The following is a 20,416-nucleotide window of genomic DNA, read 5'->3' as shown; positions in this document are numbered from 1 at the left end:
CTTATTCCTACAATCAGAGAATCATGGCTTGAGTTGGAAGGGACCTTAAAGGTCGTCCGGTTCCAACCCCCCTGCCCTGGGCAGGGACACCTCCCACGGGATCAGGCTGCCCAAGGCCCCATCCAACCTGGCCTTGAACACCTCCAGGGATGGGGCAGCCACAGCTTCCCTGGGCAACCTGTGCCAGTGCCTCACCACCCTCAGTGTGAAGAAATTCATCCTTATGCCTACTCTAAATGTGCCCCTCTCCAGTTTATACCCATTACCCCTAGTCCTGTCACCACAAGCCTTTGTAAACAGCCCCTCCCCAGCTTTCCTGTAACCCCTTCAGGTACTGGAAGGTTGCTGTAAGATCTCCTTGGAGCCTTCTCTTCTCCAGGCTGAACAACCCCAACTCTCTGAGCCTGTCCTTGCAGGGGAGGTGCTCCAGCCCTGGGATCACCTTTGTAGCCCTGCTCTGGACCCGTTCCAACAGCTCCATATCCTTCCTATGTTGAGGACTCCAGAACTGGACGCACTACTCCAGGTGAGATCTCACAAGAGAGGAGTAGAGGGGCAGAATCACTTCCCTCACCCTGCTGGCCACGCTTCTTTTGATGCAGCCTGGGACACATTTGGCCTTCTGTGCGGCGAGCACACATTGCTGGCTCATGTTGAGCTTCTCATTGACCAGCACCCCCAAGTCCTTCTCTGCAGGGCTGCTCCCAATCACATCATTCCCCATCCTGTACTGAAATACGAGATTGCCCCGACCCAGGTGTAGGATCTTGCACTTGGCCTTGTTGAACCTCATGAGGTTTGCTCAGGCCCACTTCTCCAGTCTGTCCAGGTCCCTCTGGATGACATCCTGTCCTTCTGGTGTGGCAACTGCACCACTCAGCTTGGTGTTATAATTGTTCTTAGGATTCATGTTGGGTTTGTGGCTTCTTTTTAGGGGAAGAATTGTTGTCCAGGTTATTTTTGTCTGAAATATATTGGCCTATTTTGGTGGTGAGGAACTGGAACCGGTTTCCCAGGGAAACTGTGGCTGCCCCATCCCTGGAGGTGTTCAAGGCCAGGTTGGATGGGGCCTTGGGCAGCCTGATCCTGTGGGAGGTGTCCCTGCCCATGGCAGGGGGGCTGGAACTGGATGATCTTTAAGGTCCCTTCCAACCCAAACCATTCCATAACTGAGGAGCACCAGCACCGCCCTCCTGGCTGCACCTGAAGAACTGAAGCTGCCTGGGTGCAGCACCAGCGGCATCAGCGTGTCACAGGTCATAGAATCACTAGGTTGGAAAAGACTTTTGTGATCAATCCCAACCGTACCTGTCCACTCTGGAGCAGGGAGCAAGGATCAGGGAGTGGGAAGCAGGAATAGGAGCAGAGAGCTGAAGCAGGAGCAGGAATAGGAATAGGATCAGGGAGCAGAAGCAGGAGCAGGAATAGGAATAAGATCAGGGAGCAGGAGCAGGAATAGGATCAGGGATCATGGATCAGGGAGCTGAAGCAAAGAGCAGGAAGAGGAACAGGAAGATCAGAAGCAGGAACAGGAGCAGAGAGCTGAAGCAGGAGCAGAAGCAGGAACAGGAGCAGGGAGCAGCAGCAGGAGCAGGAATATGAATAAGATCAGGGAGCAGGAGCAGGAGTAGGAGCAGAAAGCAGAAGCAGAGACCAGGAAGCAGGAGCAGGAATAGCATCAGGGAGCAGGGAGCTGAAGCAAAAAGCAGGAAGAGCAGCAGGAAGAGGAGCAGGGATCAGGAACAGGAGCGGAGAGCTGAAGCAGGAGCAGGAACAGGAATATGATCATGGAGCAGGAGCAGGAATAGGAGCGGAGAGCTGAAACAGGGAGCAGGAAGGAGGCGCAGGGAGCAAGGGGCAGGGAGCAGGAAGCAGGAATAGGAGCAGAGAGCTGGAGCAGGAAGCAGGAGCAGGGATCGGGGCCAAGGGGCAGGGATCAGGGCAAGGAGCAGGGATCGGGGGCGAGGTGCTGGGATCGGGGGCCAAGGGTCAGGAATAGGGGCCAAGGGACAGGGATCGGGGGCCAAGGGGCAGAGATTGGGAGAAAGGGGCAGGAATAGGGGTAAAGGGACAGGGATCGGGGCCAAGGGGCAGGGATCGCGGCAAGGGGCGGCAGGCACGCTGCCCCTTTAAGGCGCTGGGGGTGCCGGTCCCTTTAAGCGCCGCCCCCCGCCCCGCGCAGCCCCAGGTGCGGCGCCGCGCGGGCCCCGCCGCGCCCTCTCCTGCCGCGGGGGCTGGGGGGGGGGCGGGGGGCGGTGCCGGGGCCCGGGCCCGCGGAGGGTGCGGAGCCCGGGGCGGGGGGTGGGGGGGGCAGCTCGGGAGCCGCCGATCCCGGGAGCGGGGCCGGGGCCTCCCGGCGCGGGGGGCGGGGCGCGGGGCTGCCCGTCCGGTGCCGCGCGGAGGGGCGGGGCTCGGCGTCCCCGGTGTCCGCCGAGGGGGACCCGGTGCGGGCGTCCCGGGCGCCCCCTGTGCCGTAGAGGAGCGGTGGGGCCTTGGCGAGGGCGCGGGGGGTGCGGGTGGGGCTCCCGCTCCCCGGTGTCCCCGGTGCTGTGGGGGGCGGTGAGGCGGGGGGGGGTCGGAGCACGGTGCCTCCTCGGCCGTAGGGGAGCGGTGGGTCCTGGCTCGGTGTCCCCGGTGCTACGGTGAGGTCAGGGGGGTCAGGGATCGGTGCCCCCTGTGCGATAGGGGAGCAGTGGGTCAGGGTTCGGTGTCCCCGGTGCTGCGATGGGGTCAGGGCTTGATGTCCCCTGTGTCCCTGTGCTATAGGGCAGTGGTGGGTCAAGGCTCGGTGTCCCCTGTGCCACAGGGGAGCAGTGGGTCAGGGCTCGGTGCCCCCTGTGCCATGGGGCAGTGGTGGGTAAGGGCTCAGTGTCCCTGTGCCATAGAGGAGCAGTGGGTCAGGGCTTGGTGTCCCCGGTGCCCCCTGTGCCATAGGGCAGCGGTAGGTCAGGGCTTGGTGTCCCCGGTGCTTTGGGAGGGTCATGTTGCGGTGCCCCGCATCCCTGCCTGGCCGTGACCTGGTGTGTGTGTGTGTGTTTGCAGTCCTGTTGGGGTCATCGCCAGGTGCCATGGCCATGCGGGAGCTGGTGGAGCCCGAGTGCGGGGGCTCCAACCCCCTGATGAAGCTGACTGGCCACTTCACCCAGGACAAAGCCCTGCGGCAGGAGGGACTCCAGGGCCAGCTGGCTTGGCCCTCCGGGGTGCCTGAAGCTGCAGCTGTGAGTGCCTGGGCTGGGTCTGCCTGCAGTGGGAATAGGAGTGTGGGGTGGGCAGCGTGGACGAGGGGGACCCATGGTGCTGGCACTGCGAGTTTCTGGGGGCAAAGAGGCCCCAGGGTCACTCAATTTGTCCATTAGTCTGGTGGGGCAAGGGCTTGTTTGTGGAAGCAGCGTTCACTATTCCTTGCTGTTCATTCAGAGTCTCTTGCCGAAGTGACAGGTGAAGGGTCCTGGAGATTCCTTCCTGGTTGAATCTTTCTGTGATTTTATTCTAAAAGTGAAAGAATGGAGATGATGAAGGCGTAAATGGGTCATATTCAAAGGATACTGGTGGCTGTGGTGAGCTGTGTGTGTGACTGTCACAGGCCCTTACTAAGAGAGTGATGGGAGGGGGGTTGAACAGTGTCACTCGAGATATTCCTGCACCTGTAGCTTCCACATCACCTGGCAGCTAATGAAAGAAAATCCTGACATCTGAAGCTTGAGGAAGATGTAAACTTGATTGGGTCATGGGATGTGTGTGGAGAGGGGTATGGAGGTAAAAACTGTTAGGATAAATTGCCCACTATTTCCTGTAGGTATCCAAACCACTGGGAGTGGCCTCAGAAGATGAGGTGAGAACAGATGGATGCATCTCCTTACTGCTTTTCCACTCAACTCTGCTGTTTTTCCCCTTACCTGATATTATTCTTTCCTTCTGATAAGTCCATTTCTTTGTCTTCTGCTCCGTGGCTCTGCCTGTTTGTCTTCTGTGCTATATTTGTGATCCATCTCTGTCTCTGGCAGCTGGTTGGAGAGTTTCTGCAAGAGCAGAATGCCCCTCTACTGTCCCGTGCACCACAGACCTTTAAGATGGATGACCTGTTGGCTGAGATGCAAGAGATTGAACAGTCAAGCTTCCGACAGGCCCCTCAGCGAGGTGAGGGAAGCTAGAGTAGGTGGAGAGCCGGAAAAGATCTTGGCATTATGATTAAGCTCCTAGCAGGGTGGTTCCCATCTATTCAGACCTTGTGAGATTGTATCTGGAGTCTTGTTTCTAGATTTGGGCTTCCAAGTATGCCGATGTATTGGGATTAATCCAGTGGAGATCAATAAGGTGTTCAGGGGCTGGAATACATGCTGTAAGAGGAAAGGCTGAGGGAAGTGGGTTTGTTGAGCCTAGGGAAGAGGAGCCTTAAGAGGCAGGGGGGGTGGAGGATGGAGTTCCAGTTGCTGTCTTCAGCAGACAAAGCCAGGGTCTTTGCTGCGATACTCGGCGAGAAGACGTGAGGCAATCGACACAACTTGTGGAAAGGGGACCTGACTAGATGTAAGGAAATATTTCTTCCCTCAGAGGACTGTTCAGTCTTGGAACAGATGCCTAGGGAGGCTGGGAAATTGCCAGCTTTGGAGAAATTCAGAAGTTACGTGATGAGCAACCTTGAGCAACCTAATCTCTAGCTTTAGTGTTAACCTGCTGTGAGAACATAGCGATCTCTCGAGATTCCTTCCAAGTGGTATCTTTCTGTGATTTTATTCTAAGAAAGAGAAAGGGAAAGATCAGAGATGATGAGGGCTAGAGTGGAACACTTAAATGAGGCCTATGAGGCATCCAGTCCTAACTTTTTTTTTTTTTTTTTTTTTTTTTTGTAGCTCCAGGTGTTGCAGCCCTGGCACTGTCTGAAAACTGGACCCAGGAGTTCTTGGCTACAGCAGATAGCGCTGGTGATGTCTCCTCAGATTACAATGAGGCTGACTGGTCACAGGAGTTCATTGCTGAAGTCACAGGTGAAGGATCCCTTTTGGAGTTACTGTTAAGGTGTTGCCCAATCACATGTCTGTGCAGTGGAGAATGTGAAATTGAAGTAATGTGAATGTGAAATTGAAGTAATGTGAATGTGAAATTGGAGTATTTCTTTGGGCACAGTGGTCAGTGTTTACTGTAGCAGCTTTAACAGGGAGAAAAAGCTGCTTTGCTATGGCTTAGCCAAATTGTGAATAATGTGATACGAGTGCTTTTATTCTGGTGTTTTTAGCTCAGATTACTTGGAAGACTTAGGAGAAGCAAACTATTCAAATTGCTTTTGTAAAAATTAATGATTGAATTGATGCATGTTCTGGAGATGGTTTGGTACTGCTTCTTGCTTACGTATTGTCTAATGCCCCCTTTTAAGGATGAATTTGCCTTTGGTACAAAGGTAAATATTATTTAGTGTGCTTTGACCAAATCCTTTTTGTCAGTTTGATGGAGGTAGAGGGATGTTGCAGGTTGGAAATGTGCAAAATAAATATGTCTGGCCCAAAGGTTAAGCTTTCAGTTTCAAGCAAGCCAGTAGTTCATCTGAGAAGCCATCCTGCATTATGTGTAGAGCTAGGGCTGGAATAGAGTTCTGTTACCAGTGATGACCTAACCTGAGAATTAGGAGTAAGATTTAAGTAGATGCTATTCTCTTCTCTAGAGGTGGCCACTGTGGAGAGCCAGGTAGTCCCCTGTTTGACTTTCACTCTGCATACTCCTAGGAATATAAATCAGCATTCACAAAGGTCTTTGAGGAAGTTCTGATGAAAACCTGGTGCTTTGTAGGCTATGCTTTTGACAGAGGCTTGTAATGCATTGCTAATTTTCTTGACCTACATAGTATCCCTCATGGAACAGATGAAAAAGTTCTGAAATTGAAGTAGGAAATCATACAGATACTGTCACAACAGTGGTATCTGTTTTAATGTACAGTCTGAACCTAAGGCTTGTTTTTTAGATCAGAATAAACAAAGTTAGAGGCAACAAGCATAAACGTTTATTCTTTGAAGAGGTCCTTTGTTACCCAACAGTGTCTAAAGTTGAGAGAGCAAAGTCTGTCCTGTGTGATGGTCTGCCTGTCTGACTCTTCTCCCTGTTCATCCCTGTGCCCTATGCAGATCCACTGTCTGTGTCTCCTGCCAAGTGGGCAGAAGAGTACCTAGAGCAGTCGGAGGAGAAACTATGGCTCGGGGAATCGGAAGACCAATCTTTGGCAGATAAATGGTGAGTCTGTCTTCTCCAGACTAGTTATTGCTGCTAGTTTCTTGGGTGGATGAAGTCTGGATAGATGAATGCTTTCGAGTCATTGAACCTAGACTGATGTTCTCAGGCCTTTGGTTTCGCAGAAAGGAGGAAACAATGCTTGGAGACTGAAGTTTTTAGGAGATTTTAGCTTTTCTGTTTTCTAGTTCTAGCAAGGTACAGCGATCATGTAGGTTAACTTGATCTCCTGCCTAATGCAAAGCCCGTTAAGGTGATTTCAGGAGCGAATTCAGGTACTCCTAATCAAGCAGAACTTTGTTTCCACAACAGACACTTTTTTGGTTTAGACATCTCAAGCACTAGACTATACTAGTTGTAAACTTTCAAAACTTTATTCACTCTATCTGACAAATTACATCCAGCTATTCCTTGGCATATTTCTAGATTGAACCTTCCAGACGTTATTTTCATGTGGTTTTGTATGGTAGATTAAAGAACAGTCTACTACTACAGGTATTCTCTGTATAGGTACCTGTTGACTACAGTAGTGGTTTTTTTCAATTAAATAAGCAAAACACAAGCAAGCAATTTGGGCTTTTTAGATCTTTCCCCAAAAGAAATTTTGCATATTTGAATTCTCCATCCTCCCGACTTTTGCCTTTCTGCAAATGTGGATGTTCCTGAGTTATTGCCACTGGCTCTATCCTGCTGTCAGCCAGACAACATATTGAGTTGCATGCTTGCTGTGAGGCCTCAATCCTCTGCAGAGTTGATGCTTTTCCAAGACACTGTTCCTCTTCAATGAGAGTGACCTACTTTCTTTGTTCCTGGATGTATGACCTGGATTTGGTAGTGCTAACACTTGTAATGTGTGATAGTATGTGGGCTTGCCAAATGATCCAGGCTGTTCTGCAGAACTGTGCTGTTGCTGTAACTGCGTAATTCTGCTACTCTTTCTGTCAGTCACTTGCACAATTTACCTAGTAGTAATTTTTAATTTTTACTAAGGCATAAAGGAGTTGTATCTGTCAATGCTGTGGTCTGGCCCATTGCGTAGACTGCTGTTAGTGACAGCATTCAGTTGCCTGGTATCAGACTCTCTCTTTCCCTTTTTTATTGCCTCTGAACACAGGTATGAGGATTATCAACCTGAGGATGATCTTAAGAAAACTGTTAATGATTTCCTTTCTAAAGTGGATGATCCAAAACTCAAGAATTCTGAGGTAAAGAATTTCCTGACTGGGGCTGACAGACACCTAGTTTGAATAAGAGGTCTTGGGAATTGAGTAGGGGGGAAGACAGTAAAGGAATAAAGCCTCCTACTGTCCCATGTTTCCATATCTTTCCTGATTTCTAGAAGTTAAACCCCACAATCCACTCTAGATATTATCTCTCTCTACCACGTGACTCTGGTGAATTCCTCTTCTCTCCACCTCTCCGGGTGTTTTGTGCTCACTTTTCAGAGAGAAGTCCTCTTAGTGAAGGAGGGGGGCATGTACAGAGGGCTTGTTGGCAAAGCATCTGCCCTGCTCCACCCTTGTTTCATTTTTTTGCCACAGTTCTTAAAGTTTGTCCGCCAGATCGGAGATGGGAGGGTATCGATTGAAGCTAATCAGGTGACCCACAGAGACCAAGATCAGGCAGAGCAATGGGCAGCTGAGTTTATACAGCAGCAGGTAGGAGCCCCAGCCCTATATCCTTTGAAGGAAGAAAGCTCTTTGCTACAGGGCATGGTCTGGGAGTGAGGGAGAATGACAAGTCCAACTCTTAGCAATGCTGACTAGACTTGGGGAGGTGAGGAATGGGCTGTTGGGCTCTTCTTAGCAGAGTCTAGCCAGAAGCTGGGAAGGTATTTGGGCAGTGTGAGTTTTCTTGTCTCCTGTAGCGCCTGGGAAGAAGGGGATATGCAGATGAAGTCTTCTCCCCTTTACAGGCCATCAGCTGTTGCTCATGGGGAGGAGGGGTCATCACAGGGACTCCTGCTGTTTTGGGATGTGCTCCGAGGTTGCCAAATTCTAAAAAGAAAGATGTGTTTCTGTTTCCAAACTCCCAGGGGGCATCCGATGCCTGGGTGGATCAGTTTGCACGATCTGGGAACATGTCAACTCTTGATACGGAATTTGAGCAGGCAAAGACTGCTGTGGAGGTAAAGCTGATGGAGGGATACCAACTGAGAGTCCTTGGTAGGGTTACCTCTCTTTTGCATGCTGTGAGGAGGGCTAGAAACATTTCAGAGGGTGTTCTCGGGGGTTTCTGTGGAGCCTCAGGTTAAGATTGAGATACTCTAGTCACTTTCTGTTTTCCCTTCAGTCAGATGTGGACTTCTGGGACAAACTCCAGGCTGAGTGGGAGGAGATGGCCAAGAGAGATGCAGAGGCTCACCCTTGGCTCTCTGATTATGAAGACCTCAGCTCCTCATCGTATGACAAGGTAATAGAGAACAGGGTCTCTTAGCCTTGTCACTGTGATGGGCTGCCTTGAGGAGATACTGGCAGTATGTCTGTCACACAGGTGAGCTCTGCAAACCCCAAATGCTTCTAGGATTCCTCCTCACACTGATCTTTTGCTGTTGCTTGCACCCTCACCTCAGATCAACTAGAGGGTAAACAAATACTGTTTTCACTTGTGCTTGTCTGCAAATGCTGTCTAGCTCTTGTCCAACCCCTAACACCAGGTAATGCTGGGATTCTTTCCAATGAGTGTGAGTGTTTTCTTTCCTTCCACGCTGATAAGGATTTGCACCAGATGCGTGATCTCTGTTGCAACTTATTTCAGATCTGGTTTGGGGGGATTTTTCAGCAGAGAGCAGGCAGGAAGAATCCATTGTTTTCTGTTCTTCTACAAAGTAGCAGAGAGGATGAGGTGCTTGCTGGCCTGCCATTTGAGTGTTTCTGAAGATGCAAGGCTAGACTATGCCTTGCATAGTGTTTTCCTCCCTAAGCTTGTCTCCTAGCATTAGCCCCTTTCTGTTTCCCTTGCTAGGGTTACCAGTTTGAGGAAGATAATCCCATGAGAGACCACCCAGATGCATTTGAAGAGGGGCGGAGGCGCTTGGCGGAAGGTGACCTGCCTAATGCTGTCTTGCTCTTTGAGGCTGCAGTACAACAGAAGCCAGATCACATGGAGGTGAGCGAGAGCAGAGATAATGGGCTGTGGCTGGGGTGTTCTGCTACTTGAGCCCTTCCTGTGTGAGGTGTCAGGGTGTGTGTAAAACTCTCTTCAGTATTAGGAACTGTGCAGGCTGCATGAAAATGTCTTGTTTTTCTGTGGCTCTGGGTATTTATCCGATATGTGAATCCCCAAAAGGCTGTGGGCAAGGAGGCTTATGACTAAGGTTGATAACAAAACGTACAAAGACTCTGGCCCAGAGTTGTGTAAAATCTTTGCAGCACATGAAACTGTGCATGAAGCCAAGACAAAGGGTTGTCATCTCTTAAATTGCTTCTGTAGACATTTTTATTGCCATTGCAAGTTTGGAGATGCTTATGGCAGATAACTGCTTTCAGTAACTACGTTAAAGACTAATTCTGAGCAGTTTGTTAGACAAGGGGTCCTGGTTAGAGCCTCCATCTTGATGCCAGGAGAAGATTATAAACCAAAAGGGTTGAGAGAGAGGGGAGTTAGGTGTCTTTGTAGTCTTCATTTGAAGCTGTGGAACAGAGAATGATTGATTTTTACACAGTTTTCAGCTCCTGATTCAATGAATATCTGTTTCTATAGAGCACTTCAGCTTCTGCAGGATAGATTGACAAATGGAATAGTATGTGCACCTTTCTCCAGAGGGGGAGAACATGGATATTCTCAGGAGGGAAAATTCAAATGCACCCATGTTATCTGTTTCTGGAGTGTCTGCCCCAAGGAGCCATGGATACTGAATTCTCAGTGTGTCAGATTCAAGCCCTCCTAGTTGTACATGATGGGAAATAGCCAATTTGTTAATTCTGTTAGATGAGAGTGATCTCTTGGAGTTTTTTTGCTTCTGGGAATACATGCATCTAACCTTCTAGGGTACTGGGAATAAGTGAAAGGTAAGCAGAGGTTTTTGAAATCTGCTTTAGCTTTGAAGTGGTCAAAAGATGTTTCCACTATTCCTTGTGAATTGAAACACTCTTCTGGTAGGCAGTGTGGGCTGCAGGCTTAGCATAATGGAGAGGTAGTTGAAACTTTAGGGGAAGAAGACTTAGGCTGGTTCTGACCTTGAAAATGTTGTGAATTCTACTGTGACTCTGCAGAAAGGACGGAAGTAGTCAAGACTTCACAAATGGAACAGTGGTCAAAAAGATTTGCACAGTTGCTCTGAAGGAAATGTCATGGTCTCTTTGGTCTGAATAGCAATTTATCCTGAATCTCATAGAATCACCAGGTTGGAAATGACCACTGGATTATCGAGTCCAACCATTCCTATCAATCACTAAACCATGCCTCTCAGCGCCTCATCCAACCGTCCCTTAAACACCTCTGGGGAAGGTGACTCAACCACCTCCCTGGGCAGCCTGTGCCAGTGCCCAATGACCCGTTCTGTGAAATTTTTTTTCCTAACGTCCAGCCTAAACCTCTCCTGGCAGAGCTTGAGGCCATTCCCTCTCATCCTGTCTCCTGTCACTTGGGAGAAGAGGCCAGCTCCCTCCTCTCCACAACCTCCTTTTAGGTACTTATAGAGAGCAATGAGGTCTTCCCTCAGCCTCCTCTTCTCTAGGCTAAATAACCCCAGCTCTGTCAGCCGCTCCTTGTAAGGCCTGTTCTCCAGCCCCTTCACCTGCCTCATTGCTCTTCTCTGGACTCGCTCCAGAGCCTCAACATCCTTCTTGTGGTGAGGGGCCCAGAACTGAACACAGGATTCGAGGAGCAGTCTCACCAGTACAGAGTACAGAATCTCAGCTCTTCTGCCTGAAGGACACTATGCAGGTATCACTGGTCAGCTCTTCTTGAGTTGCACCTAGCTATATGGTGAGGCATTAGAGATTTGAGATGGCGGATTGTCTCTTGCTTGTGGTAGCTTGTGCAGTGTGTCTGGGTCTTTGCTAATGGAAGTGTCTTTCCTTGAGACTGTGGATACTGCATTTTGTGACTTGGGTTCAAAAAGCCGGTACTTCATGCAGTCTAGCCAACTATTCAGCCTGGTTTTGAGCGAGGAGTGTGGTTATCATCGTGAAATGAACAGGTGCTTTGGCTTTAGTGCCTTAGTTAAATAGCCCTGTCATCAGCATGGAGTTGAGTTGGTTTTCATATCCTGGTTTCGAGACAATCGAAGATTCAGTAAAATAGCAGTGCTGCTACTTTCAGGTCTGGTGGTCAACTCTCCAAGACTGTGACTTGCTAGTGGACCACTGTACAAGTATATGCAGCTGCCTGCCATGGGGGGCTCTCCTTATTAGCACTGCTGCTATGCCTTTTTTTTTTTGTTTGTTTTTTTAAAGGAAATAATAGATGTACTTTTTTTTCATTCCTTTGCAGTTTGACCACAGTTAGAAGGTAAAAGTGGAGGTTTTGTGACTTAAAAGTGTAAAACTGCCAACAGTTGCTTTATAGTAGATTTCCAAGTAGACATTCACTACTTCTATTCACTATAACAACACCAGATTTATTGTCCTTGAGGACCTATGTGCTGTGAAGTCTATATGTCTTTCAAGAGAAACTTGTACATTAGGCATAGATATACTTGCCTGTGTTTGGTATCACTCTAAAAAAGTATGGGATAATACAGGGATTTAACCTCTGTGTCTGTGGCTTATCAGCTGATCTTTTTCTTTGTGTATGAAGAAGTCTTAACTTTGTGTATCTTTGTTTTCTCCAGGCCTGGCAGTATCTGGGAACAACCCAAGCAGAGAACGAACAGGAGCTTCTGGCAATCAGTGCCCTCAGACGGTGAGTGTTGCAGGATAGCTTCTGAGCATGGCTCCTTGTCTAGTGCATGGTGTGCTCTGTCTTGGTTTTGTGACCTCCCAGACTGATTTGATGCTGTACTGACTTTTCTTACTTTGATCTGCAGGTGCTTGGAACTGCAGCCTGGGAACCTCACGGCGCTTATGGCTTTAGCAGTCAGCTTCACCAATGAGTCCTTACAGAAGCAGGCATGTGAGACCCTGTGGGACTGGCTACGGCATAAGTCGGACTATGCCCACCTGCTGGAGAAGGAATCAGAGGGGAGAGAGGGGACAAACTTGGGGCCTTCCAAGCGTGTCCTAGGTTCCCTGCTATCCGAGTGAGTGAGAGTTACAAATCTCAGCTTTCAGCTGAAAGGCTTCTTGGAGGGTTGGGACTGGTCCAGGCAGGAGCAGAGGGAGCCAGCCCAAGGCCAGCTGTCTCCACAGAGCACCAATTTTCTTGTTTGTTCCATGCTTTTCCAGCTCACTGTTCACGGAGGTGAAAGAGCTGTTCTTAGCAGCTGTGCGCAGCAACCCCTCGACTGTGGATCCTGATGTTCAGTGTGGCCTGGGTGTCCTTTTCAACCTTAGTGGCGAGTATGAGAAGGCTGTGGATTGCTTCAGTGCCGCACTGAGCGTGCGCCCCAATGTAAGAAAGGGCAGACTGTGGGTTCTGGAGGTTTGTGGGTGAAGGTTTGGGTGGAGGTACTGCTTATATGAAAAGTACATTTTTGTAGCAGAGCAATAAGACAGACACATGGAAAAGGGAGCGTGGAGCTTAAAAAGATCCAGTTTGTCTCCCCTTTCTCTCTACCGCATGCTGCAGGACCATCTTCTGTGGAACAAGCTTGGTGCCACCCTGGCCAATGGGAACAGGAGTGAGGAAGCTGTAGCTGCATACCGTCGTGCACTGGAGCTCCAGCCAGGATACATCCGCTCTCGCTACAACTTGGGTATCAGCTGCATCAACTTAGGCGCCCACCGGTGAGCACAGGATGGGCAGATCTGCTGTGACCCGTGAGGGTCCATGTGTTTGTGCGGGGGAGACTGCAATAGAGTTACTAGGGCAGCACCACACTGGCTGCCGCCTTTCCTTGGCATAAGAGAACAGAACAAGTGTGTAGACTCTGCCCTGAGAACAAAGCATCAGGCAGATGCGTTTGAAGTAGGGGCCAACTGGACTTCAGTTTCTGTTAAGAGGGAGAAGGGGGATCTCTGGTGCTGGAACGGGGCAGGACCTGTTGAAGAGGGTCAAAGGGATGGGAAGTCCCCCAAGTGACAGGGGATAGGATGAGAGGAAATGGCCTCAAGCTTTGTCAGGGGAGGTTCAGGCTTGACATCAGGAAAAAATATTTCATGGAAAGGGTCATTGGGCACTGGAACAGGCTGCCCAGGGAGGTGGTTGAGTCGCCATCTCTGGAGGTGTTTAAAAGATGGGTGGATGAGGTGCTGAGGGGCATGGTTTAGTGATTGATGGGAATGGTTTAACTCAATGATCCAGTGGGTCCTTTCCAACCTAGTGATTCTGTGTGATTCTGTGAAGAAATTTAGAAGTAAATGGGGGAGGGAGTATGAGATGTGCAGTCTTCTGCAGTAAGCATATCTATGGTCTTGTGTTGACAGTGAGGCTGTGGAACACTTCTTAGAGGCTTTGCACATGCAGCAGAAGAGCAGAGGTCCACGGGGGCAGCAAGGTGCTATGTCTGATAACATCTGGACCACCCTCCGCATGGCCCTCTCCATGCTGGGGCAGAGCGACCTGTATGGGGCAGCTGATGCCCACGATCTTCCGACACTGCTTCAGGCATTTGGTCTCCAGCAGTGACTCTGGGATGGGCTCCCCTGTGAGTGCAGGGTTGGCCCAGCCCAGCAGTGACCTTCCTTTGAGAGAAAATACTCACTAGGGTTCACGCATATCTTTGCTCTGGTAAGGCAAGTCATTTGCAACAGTTTTTTCAAGGATTTTCCGCTGAAGCATGCAGATTCTTTCACCTGTTTGTTGTGGCCTGTGCATCTTTGAGCGGTTCACTTCATCACCTCCGTGACTGACCGAGGCTCTGCTGGTAAGCAGATGATCAAAGTGGGGTTGACAGCAACACCCTGCCCTCTTGCCAGACTGCATTTGCAGTGGTGCCCATCTTGACTTGGAGACCTTACAACAGCTGTTCTGCAGAGACTGCTTGCTGAGTGCATCTTGACTGCAGGTGGCTTTGGTGGGTGGGCTTGCCATTTGGTGAAAGATTCTGGGTTCTGAGCATTCTTCCCCCATGAATGTGCTTGCATGTGTGTAAATGTGGGTCGCTAGGGAAAACTAGGGGTAGCAGTCCCTTTCCTGGGTACTGAAAACTTCATGGTACAGCCAGATGCTCGTTTCTCTGTGTGTCTCCATGAACTTTTTAAGAGCAGGGTATTGTATTCCTGCTAGAGACACAGGTGGAGTCCCTTAGCGTATTGGGGTAAGTGGAGATCCCAGAGTTCAGATTTGAGAGAATGTGATAGGAATAAAAGCCTAAAATATAACCTCCCCTCCCAGAACATGGTGGGGAAAGGGTCAAGTCTTAATTTTCACTTGATCATCTGTTGTTTTCCTTTGTGCAGAGGTTCCCCATCTTGTCTGTAACTGAATCTTGTTAATTATAAATATCTGTATATGATTCTATTTGGGAAAGTGTTTTTTAATTGTAAAGTATTTTGTATAATAAAGGGGGTAGAATTAAAACTGCCAAAATGACATACTTCTCTGTGCCTCTCTTGAAGCTGCATGCAGTGGGTGGTGTAGATCTCTGCAGGTATGTGGTGGTGCGATTCCTCCCTGCACAGACCTCTTAGCACAGCTTCTGACTGACTTGGAACAACACCTTCCCCTCCTCTCTAGGCCACTTTCTGATCCACTGGAAATTAGGCTTGTGTTAATGCAGGCTTGTTAGGGAGAAGAGTTCCCCTTTTATAGAAGCAGTTTTAGTGGCAGTCATACAGGATACCAAGGCAGGCCCCTGGCTTACCTGAAAATGCTGTGCTTGGGAAAAGACTCCCTTACTGTATGAAGAAGGGAACTGTTAACTGGTAGTCTTGCAGGAGCACATTGTGGGAGAGACTGCAGCTTGTTAAGATGCAGTGATCCAGAGCATTTAGGCATTCCCTCAGTGTTTTTGGAGTCCTGTGTGTATGGGAAAAGGCCCCCTCATCTCCTGAGAAAGAGATTGACTGTCAGTCACCCCCTGACAGCTGAATCCACCCCCTACTGGATTGTGGCCCAAGTGGTCTGATACAGCTGGTAAAAGCTGCCAGAATTACATCTTCGAAGTTGCAGCCAAAATGAATATTAAACATCAAAACGAATATTTAAATATCCAACAAAAGTCAATTGCCTCAAGTCCTGTAGGTAAGTGATCTTCTAGAAGGCCCTTTGAGCACTTCTGGATTGTAGCAGGCTGGGACGAGGAATTTCTCCTCAAGTTGGGATGCTGCTCAGGCGTGGTGTGCAATCTCATTTGGTAATATAGCAAATGAAAAGGCCAAGGCTTGCTGCTTAAGGCATCAGGATGTCTTAGAATCCCTTGTCGTTGGCCTAATGCAACACCCAGCTGAGAGTTACCAGCGAATGGAAATGTTTGATTTGAGATTCTTATACCTCTAGCCCTAGTGCTCCTCATTAGCTTCTGTATTGTCAAGAAGCTGGATGTGTAGCTGTTGTATGCTCTGCTTTACCACTGCAGTTTCCTCATCTTGAGTTGCTGAGCCTCATTATGATCCTGGAGTTTCTGGAGTGTTACAATCCCTGATCTCTTGATTTGGATCTCAGGCTCCTACCTCTTTTGCCTATGTGTGCTGGTGTCTTTCCAGTGTGGAAGGGGCTCAGACCAGTCCTTCTGGAGAGGAGTGCTTTAGGGCTGGTAACCTGAAGTGGGTGTTCATGGAACGAGTGTAAGGGCAAGCGTATAGTGGGTTCTCTCCTACTGTCCAGGAATCTGCTGCTTAAAGACTGTATGGAAAAATAACAAGATGTGGGGAGAAATAAGAATCCCAAGTGTCTCCAAAGTTTCCTCCCACCCCAGGTAGGTGTATTGAAGCAATTTTAAAAGACAAGGTCAGTGGAGAGAGATGCAGGTGCAGCTGCTCCTAGCAAAAATATGCAGTTGCCATGGAAAAGGCTGGTACCGGACATTTTGCCTTGCTCTGGAGCAAAGAACAGTGTGCTCTTCTCAAGCCATGCCACCATTATGGCCACAAGCTCCACCAGGGGAGATTTAGGCTGGACATTAGGAAAAAATTTTTCACAGAAAGGGTCATTGGGCACTGGAAAAGGCTGCCCAGGGAGGTGGTTGAGTCACCTTCCCTGGAGGTGTTTAAGGCACGGGTGGACGAGGTGCTAAGGGGCATGGTTTAGTGTTTGATAGGAATGGTTGGACTGGATGATCCGGTGGGTCTCTTCCAACCTGGTTATTCTATGATTCTTTGTTACCAGAATGGGGATTGTGTGTGTGTAACCACGAATATAAGGTGGCAGAAAGATGGACTGCCATTGCTGCTTGGGCAGCCAGGATGTAAATGTGCACTTTAGCTGATCTTTGCTCATTATAATGTCATTTGAATATAAATAAAACACCTCCTACCGCGCCTACCTCCTCTTCACACCTCTGACACAAATGACTCCTAAACCATTCCCACAGGGCACACACAATTTTTAGTCCTATACATTTAAAATTGAAGTGAGGCCTGTTTACACCAATCGGAAATAAAAGAATGATGAAACACATGACTAAAGTCACTCAAGCTCCACCCAAACTCTGCTCAAAGGTGTAAGTTATTGTAAAAATGGAAAACATGAAGTTTTTAGGGAAAACTTCAGCAAAGCTTTCTGGGATCAGTCAGGGGCCTGGACCTTATCTCCCCCTCATTGGGTAAGACCTTCGTGTTATGTGCGCTCCATGCGAACATCATACCAGCTAGTAGAATCTCTCTGTAGATGGTTTCAACTGTATATTCTTCGCTTGCATGTTATTTTTCTCCATGCTTCATGTTTGATTACATGTTGCTTAAGGCATGTTTTCTCAAACAATATCATCAGCTTATCACTGAACCCTTATCCTGTCATAAGTTATAAAATTGCTTTGTGTGCCCATATAAAATTTCTGGAAACATTAATAATTGATACAAGAGGTGAAAAGGATTTTGTTCCAGTGGTACTGCTGAGGTGGTCCAATCAGACTGGTCAAATTGTCCTCTCTGTTCTCTCACCCTAATGTAAAGTGCGACAGCAACAAGATGTGTCAATATGTTTGTTTAATGACATTTAGTGAATTTATTCTCTGCCTACGTCTTGTTGATTTTTAAATCAGGTGCTAATGGTCTCTACAGTGTCCGTGGATACACAGAAGTACTGTATTTAGATAAAACGAAGGAAATACTTTGGATAAGTCTTCTACTTCTTTCTTTGTCATTTCCTGCTTCTAGTACTGCAAGATACTGGAAATAATTGGTCTTGGGAGTCATGCTCCTGTACTTTTAGTAGTCTCCCTTGCTTTCTTTTTTGGTGTCTTCTCTCTAAATAGGGTTGTGCTAGCACGGTCCATGTCTCACCAGGGGGAGCCCTCTCCCTACCTCTCTACCTCATGTCTCTCTATCTTTTCTACATTTCCTGTATTGCCAATGTTTCCTTCATGCCCTTCCCTGCCTCCGGGCCCTGACCACAAACAACATGCATCTTTCTCCTTCTCTGAGTCGGTCTTTGATGCTTAGAAATCTTTTAGCAAGCAGGTTTGCCTCTGAGGAAGGACTGGAAAAGGCACAGTAGCTCTCCTACCTGCAGCAGTGAAGCAGCAACAGACCAAGGCCACTTTGGCAGCTTCTCCATGCGGGAGCCCCTTCTTTACCTAGGCATGTGTTTCCTTGCTCCTACAGAAGACAAGAGGCAAAACCTTTATCCGATTACCATTATACTTACTATAGCAAAGCATTCAGCCTTGAGAAGAAAAGGCTCCTGGGAGACCTTAGAGCAGCCTTGGATACTTATAGGACAGTACAGGAAAGCTGGAAGGGGCTCTTACCAGGGAATGCAGGGATAGGACGAGGGAGAATGGTTTAAAGCTGAAAGAGAAGAGGTTTAGATTTTAGGAAGGAATGTTCTCCTGTAGGGGTGGTGAGGCACTGGAACCGGTTGCCCAGAGAAGTCGTGGCTGCCCTATCCCTGGAAGCGCTCAAGGCCAGGTTGGATGAGGCACTGAGCTACACAATGCAGTAGAAGGTTTAAGGTCCCTTCCAACTCAAACCAGTTTATGGTTCTAGTATTGTCTGATATTTTCTGATGCTTTTGCATGCCTGATTTGAGACATGAAATCATAAAATTCTGTGACTGTCCATGACTTCAGGAAGAATTCTTGGTACAGAGATCCCCCTGAAAATCTCATGCCTGGTGGGAAGAATTTTTTGAAACTTTTAACTTCCTCAGTCGTATTTCTTAAACAGAAGTGACACCTAGTGTTGAGCTGAGGGCAAGTCAGTGTCTGCCACACTTGCTGGGATCAGGCCTCTAGAGGGTTTAAGACCCTGCTAATAAAACATGAGAGGAACAAAACGCTGGATGCATTTTCTGAACGTGGGACTTCTGTGAGCTGGAGCTTTCCTAGCTGAATGTGTTGCTGTGAGGCTAGGACCTTCTGAGGGTCTGTGGCACTTTGGGTTTTTTTTTTTCCCTGGTTGGAAGCATGTCATTAGTTTGGTCCTTTGTGTTTGTAGGCTCCCTCTTAGCAACCACACCATGGAAATCCACTTGCATGTTTATTGAACACAGTGACAGAAAGCAACCCAGTTGGGCCTCTGTCATTTTGAACTAAAGCAGTTATTGACAGTCTGTTGCCTTTTTCTTTATCTGGGAAGGGGAGACTTTGGGAATGAAATAGTAGGTAGAAAGCCCCTTCCCCTTCCTTTCTGGCTTCTGTGCCTTTGTCGAGTGGGACTTAAAAGCTTTTGCAGCCTGTATTTGCTGTGCCTCTCTTCCCAGCACATCTTTTGTGGAGCTCACTCCCAGTGCTGTGTGTGGTTACGCAGTGCTCACCCAATAGGTGCTCTCATCCCTCTTTTAGTCTTTGCTAAAAAAGTAGTGGATGTATTTATTGGTGGGTGGGCTGTTCACAGCTTGGGTCCTCTTGCATGTTTCTATGTTGCGTTTTTGGGGGCTGTTTTGTTTGAGAAATGGCAGTCTTTGAGCCAAAAGTGAGAGATTACCTCTTTGTGCTGAAGAACTATTTGAACTACTAGCCCTAACAACTGCCAAGTTGTAAAAAATGAAAAAACAACCCCTCAAAATGACAAAAACCTATCCAAAACAAAGAAACGGGTGTCCTGGAACCTTGAATCCACAACTACCAGATAAGGTAGCAATTGGTAACTGGGGAGCGTGTGAGGGTTTTTTTTTAACCCCATTTTTTTAAAGTAAGGAATAGAAAGATATGAGTAACTATTGAAATACAAACTAAGGTATCCACTGTGGTAGAGAAGGGTGGGAGCACAAGAGGATCTTGAGGAGGAAAGAGTTTGTTGTTAATTTGATTTTTGTACCATTTTACCCTTTCCAGCACTGTGAGGTGAGTGCATATGTGGAATCCACAACATTAGGTGAAATTGTTTTATCACCCTGCAAGCTGGTGGAAAATTGACTTTCATACTGCAACGATGATAAAGCCAACCACAGAGGAAATAGAAGTGAATAAATGCAAAAGAGTCGTGATGTATTTGGAAGTGATTCTATGGGAGAGCAAAAAATCAGCTTGTTATTAAGATAGGACAATCAGAGCAGCAGTGAATGTTCCTTAGCTGCCTCCCATGACAAGAACCAGAAGTATCTCAAGGGTATGTGTGGCTATGGTGGATCCTCTTGCACCGCTCCAGGAAAACCTGCATGCACAATTACCTCTCTGAAATCCCTGCACAGCAATGCATGCAGCATGGGCATTGATCAGGAACAGCTAGAGATCTGTGTGTGGTCACAGGGCTGTGATCTCGCTGCAACTACAGAGACAAGGTGGATAGCTCACGTGACTGGAATGTTGTTATGGACAGCTATGTGCTTCTTAGAAAAGACAGGCCAGGAAAGCGAGGTGGTGGAGTTGCTATTTACAGGAGGGAGTAACTGGAACATACTGAGCTTTCCCTAGGGGTGAATGAAGAACACGTCAGGAGGTTATGGGCAAGAATTAAGGGGCAGGGTAATATGGATGATGCTGTTGTGGGTCTTTACTACAGGCCATCTGATCAGGATGAGAAAGCTGATGAGGCCCTCTACAGACAGCTACAAGTAGCCTGATGATCACAGGCCCTGGTTCTTGTGGGTGACTTCAACCACCTTGGTATTTGCC

At 48.3% G+C, this 20,416-nt stretch overlaps 1 protein-coding gene across 4 annotated transcripts; it reads left to right on the top strand.

The window, feature by feature from the left end:
- The first annotated feature begins 1,955 nt into the window (after positions 1–1,955).
- On the top strand, positions 1,956–14,793 carry PEX5 (peroxisomal biogenesis factor 5). 4 transcript variants are annotated; one of them, XM_069865499.1, is made up of 16 exons: positions 1,956–1,966; positions 3,043–3,218; positions 3,797–3,832; positions 4,005–4,137; positions 4,851–4,985; positions 6,114–6,219; positions 7,331–7,421; positions 7,758–7,874; positions 8,252–8,344; positions 8,509–8,628; positions 9,181–9,324; positions 11,993–12,063; positions 12,188–12,400; positions 12,546–12,711; positions 12,889–13,046; positions 13,686–14,793. In XM_069865499.1, exons 2-16 carry the CDS (start codon positions 3,069–3,071, stop codon positions 13,885–13,887), a joined length of 1,935 nt encoding a protein of 644 aa, XP_069721600.1. In that variant the 5' UTR covers positions 1,956–1,966; positions 3,043–3,068; the 3' UTR covers positions 13,888–14,793. The 4 variants fall into 4 exon arrangements, with proteins under 4 accessions (XP_069721600.1, XP_069721590.1, XP_069721609.1 ...); XM_069865489.1 differs by lacking the exon at positions 1,956–1,966 and adding an exon at positions 2,412–2,423; XM_069865508.1 differs by lacking the exons at positions 1,956–1,966; positions 8,252–8,344 and having other exon boundaries at positions 2,945–3,218.
- Positions 14,794–20,416: the final 5,623 nt, after the last annotated feature.

Source organism: Phaenicophaeus curvirostris, chromosome 1, assembly GCF_032191515.1.
Source record: "Phaenicophaeus curvirostris isolate KB17595 chromosome 1, BPBGC_Pcur_1.0, whole genome shotgun sequence".
Classification (NCBI taxonomy): Eukaryota; Metazoa; Chordata; class Aves; order Cuculiformes; family Cuculidae; genus Phaenicophaeus; species Phaenicophaeus curvirostris.
The sequence above is the reverse complement of the archived record's forward strand: the minus strand, read 5'-3'. Positions and strand labels throughout refer to the sequence as shown.